The sequence below is a fragment of the Solanum lycopersicum genome, chromosome 3 (assembly GCF_036512215.1).
Source record: "Solanum lycopersicum chromosome 3, SLM_r2.1".
In the NCBI taxonomy this organism is placed as follows: domain Eukaryota; kingdom Viridiplantae; phylum Streptophyta; class Magnoliopsida; order Solanales; family Solanaceae; genus Solanum; species Solanum lycopersicum.
Genome location: NC_090802.1, coordinates 50,784,341 through 50,787,731, shown reverse-complemented (window position 1 = coordinate 50,787,731; position 3,391 = coordinate 50,784,341). Strand labels below are relative to the sequence as shown.

The following is a 3,391-nucleotide window of genomic DNA, read 5'->3' as shown; positions in this document are numbered from 1 at the left end:
GGTTCTTCATTTGGGTTGGGGTCTGGTGGCTCAGGTCCACGAGCACTCCCACGGCCCGTCATCAAGATCACGACCGTGGAGAGATCCGTGGTTTGATGCCTGAGCTAGGAAGGTTCTACTGCATGGCTTACACGAGCCTTCCCACGGCTCGTGGGGTGGTCCACGGCCCGTGAAGGGTCCAGTGATCCACCTTTTTTGGTTGGGTGTGAACCACGGATAAGAGAATTGAAATGTGATTACAAATTTAGAATCATAATTGTAATTCTCAAACTAATAAATTACAATGAAAATATTGAAAGAATAAGTAACTGAGATACAGATAAGAATTGAGAAGAGAAGTTTAGATTCTAAAAGAAGAGAGTTTTTCAAACATTTTTCTTCAATATGCACAAACTCTTCTTTCCAACTCATTTGCCTTTTTAACCAAATGCTAATTGGGCGGGGATCCCAAATAAAACACTCCAACATTTTACTCAGCCCGATAATCCACTAAATTAGTCTCCAATTCTAGTCCATAGGACCTTGCATATCCAACTCGGTTCAGAACATAATGCATAAATATCCCTTAAATTATGATCAAATTCATAACGTCACATTCTTAATTTAACCGGTGATCACTGAATTCGCTCATAAATTAGAAGGGTACTTATACATTACCCCTATCTTACTTATATGAGTAATACAATTTTCAAACAAGATAAGGGTTGATTGTAATTATCAATTTCTGCTTAGGGGAAAGGGAATTAATTTGGCGAATATCGAAAAATGAAAAAATGTGATGTCCAAATTGTTAACAGAAGGATAATAACTTTTCTTCAACTCTACTTATAAATTTCTGTTTACGGTAAAAGGAATAAAAAAACATTCGATCCATTGAATTGAAACATTTGTAAAGGAAACACGTCCAAAAAGCATAACAGGACTATGTAAAGTGAAGTGATGAAGCTGCATTTATATATATGCAAAGCTCACTTATTCTGAACTGAACGAGAGAACGATGTCCAAAATTCCACAAACACAAAGGAAACTTAATTGATAAAACCCGCGCCATTGGCAAGCATTTATGATCTCACTCACTAACAACATCAGCAATTCGATATCAATCAGATCGCGATACTGCTCAACAAGTGAAGCCGGTAGGAGGATTCCTTCCACAGATGTTGAGTACGAGGCTTAGAGAGAGTGGTATGTTCAAATTAATTCCCAGCACATTTGCTCTTATGGCTGTGCACAAGCAAACCGCGGCCTCTAGGTCCGTCAGTCCCTGGATCAAACTGCAGCATGGCAAAGGTGGAGGAGACCCGACAGTTACATTCACCAAATTAAGTACATTAGCACATACCCCAAGTTTCAAAGCATCCTTCGGACACTTCCCTTGTCCTCCCCCACCATTTCCACAAGTGCCACAATTATCTGTTGCAGTTACAAGAGCAAAGAATAGGAGATTGAGTGATAAGAAAAGGGTAATTGAGGCCTGATTTTTCGAAGCCATGTCAATAAGTACGAATTAATGAGAAAATAAATAAAGGAGTCTATAATTCTGAAGATGATGGTTGATTTGTACTAGTAACGATGGTTATTTATACTTGTAAAAAGGCTATTGTTTCAATAAATAAACATTAATTATAAAGTATATATTCAGGACTAATATTAAAGTATTCTATTATTGAAAAATTTGTCTCCTTGAATATTGGTAATGATTTGATTTAATTACTTATGTGGTAGTTAGTATCTGATTACATCCATGGCTGTTGCTAAATATTAAATTGCATTTTAGTCTCCACTAGTATTTAGTTAGAAATTCCTGTGATCAAAGTCATCTCTACAGAATGAACTTAACATTTTTTTAAAAAAAAAAAATTAAAGCCAACAACCCAAACTTTCAACTAAAGATATATCCCCTATGCGTTTTTCTGACTACTCAAATTTTGAACTGTATTAACATAACTGTAAGCCAAGACAATCTTGATCTAGATACTGTACTTCAATTATAAACTGCTTCATCTTTATTTAATATCAAATGGAAAACATGTAAATTGAAACAAAACAAGCTAATCTTTTTTCTCAAAATTATTAAATGGATACGCCAAATCAACTAAGATTTTTTATTTTTTTTTTATATTATCCTTTTTGAGAATTAACTTAATTTTCAAAGCTAAATTTGACTATATTAACACGGAAAGTACTATAAATTACAATTTTTTTCATATCAATATAATGAAAAAATACATCTTAAAATGTTACTAAAAAATCATATAGTTTGAATCTCAAAAAGATAACTATGACAACTAAAAAAAAACGGCGGCAATAATTATTGTAATTTATACTAAGAAAACATTATGTCGTTTTCAATTATAAAAATTTTGTTTCAAATATTTTTGTTTTTATTTTTGAATTTACGGTCAAAATTCAAAAGTTTGAATCTTAAAATTTAAACTATGTCACGTAAGTTGAGATAAAGAAGATATTAATTACTTCAGAGACCTTTATATAAACTCTCACCCATTGTTATTACTCTCTTTTGCAACGGTTCCATTCTATATATACTTGAGTTTGAAAAAAGAAAAAAATAACAATATTATTGGTTCGATCGGATTGTGGTCTCTACTGTTTCTGTTTTTCTTCTTTTTAACGTGGAATATCATTTTTATACATGATCAAAGCTTTGAAATATAAGTAGGAACCTTAGAATCACGGGATGTGGTTGTTGCAATTATACGTTAATTAGTCAAGATGTGAAGTATATCTAATTTGTAGGTTCGATAGGGTTGTGGCCCACTGTTTTTTTTTTCTTCTTTCAAACGTGTAATATCATTTTTATAAATGATCATGTACTCATCGAAATTTCGTAGGTTTCTACCATTGGAGTTTTACTTTAGTTAGGGTTCTTGCAATTACTTTTGGTATTATATTCCCTTCAAAAGACATCTAGAATATTCCAGAAATACATAAAACATTCACAAAAATCAACGGAGATTAAGAAAATCTCAAGAAAGTCCAAATCGCCCTAGTTCGACAAATACATCATCCTAATAAACAAATTTGTTCCCAATAATGTTTGTCAATAAATAAAATTAAGTTTCTTTCTTATTTTATTTGTGATCAATTTATTCTGTCATTTTAGATTTGTTGCAAACAGTTCAAAGGTTTGAAATATAAGCAGGAGCCTCATTTAGAATCACGGGATGTGGTTGTTGCATTAATTAACCTAATTACGTTAATTACTCCTGCAGGTCATGATTAGAAAAAGGGCATTGCTTAAAATATAGTATCATGCAGATTCCAATTAAGTCACGGTCATAACTATAGTAGAAGGTTCAATTTGCTAGCTAGCAATATTAGAGCTGTAAACAATAAAAAAGATTTCCATATGTGAGAAACTTTTTTATTT

General features: G+C 32.4%; 1 protein-coding gene across 1 annotated transcript; it reads right to left on the bottom strand.

Annotated features, from left to right (window-relative positions):
* Positions 1 to 854: 854 nt before the first annotated feature.
* On the bottom strand, positions 855 to 1,527 carry LOC101247295 (14 kDa proline-rich protein DC2.15-like). Its single transcript, XM_004251888.5, has one exon. It carries the CDS (start codon positions 1,490 to 1,492, stop codon positions 1,121 to 1,123), a length of 372 nt encoding a protein of 123 aa, XP_004251936.2. The 5' UTR covers positions 1,493 to 1,527; the 3' UTR covers positions 855 to 1,120.
* Positions 1,528 to 3,391: the final 1,864 nt, after the last annotated feature.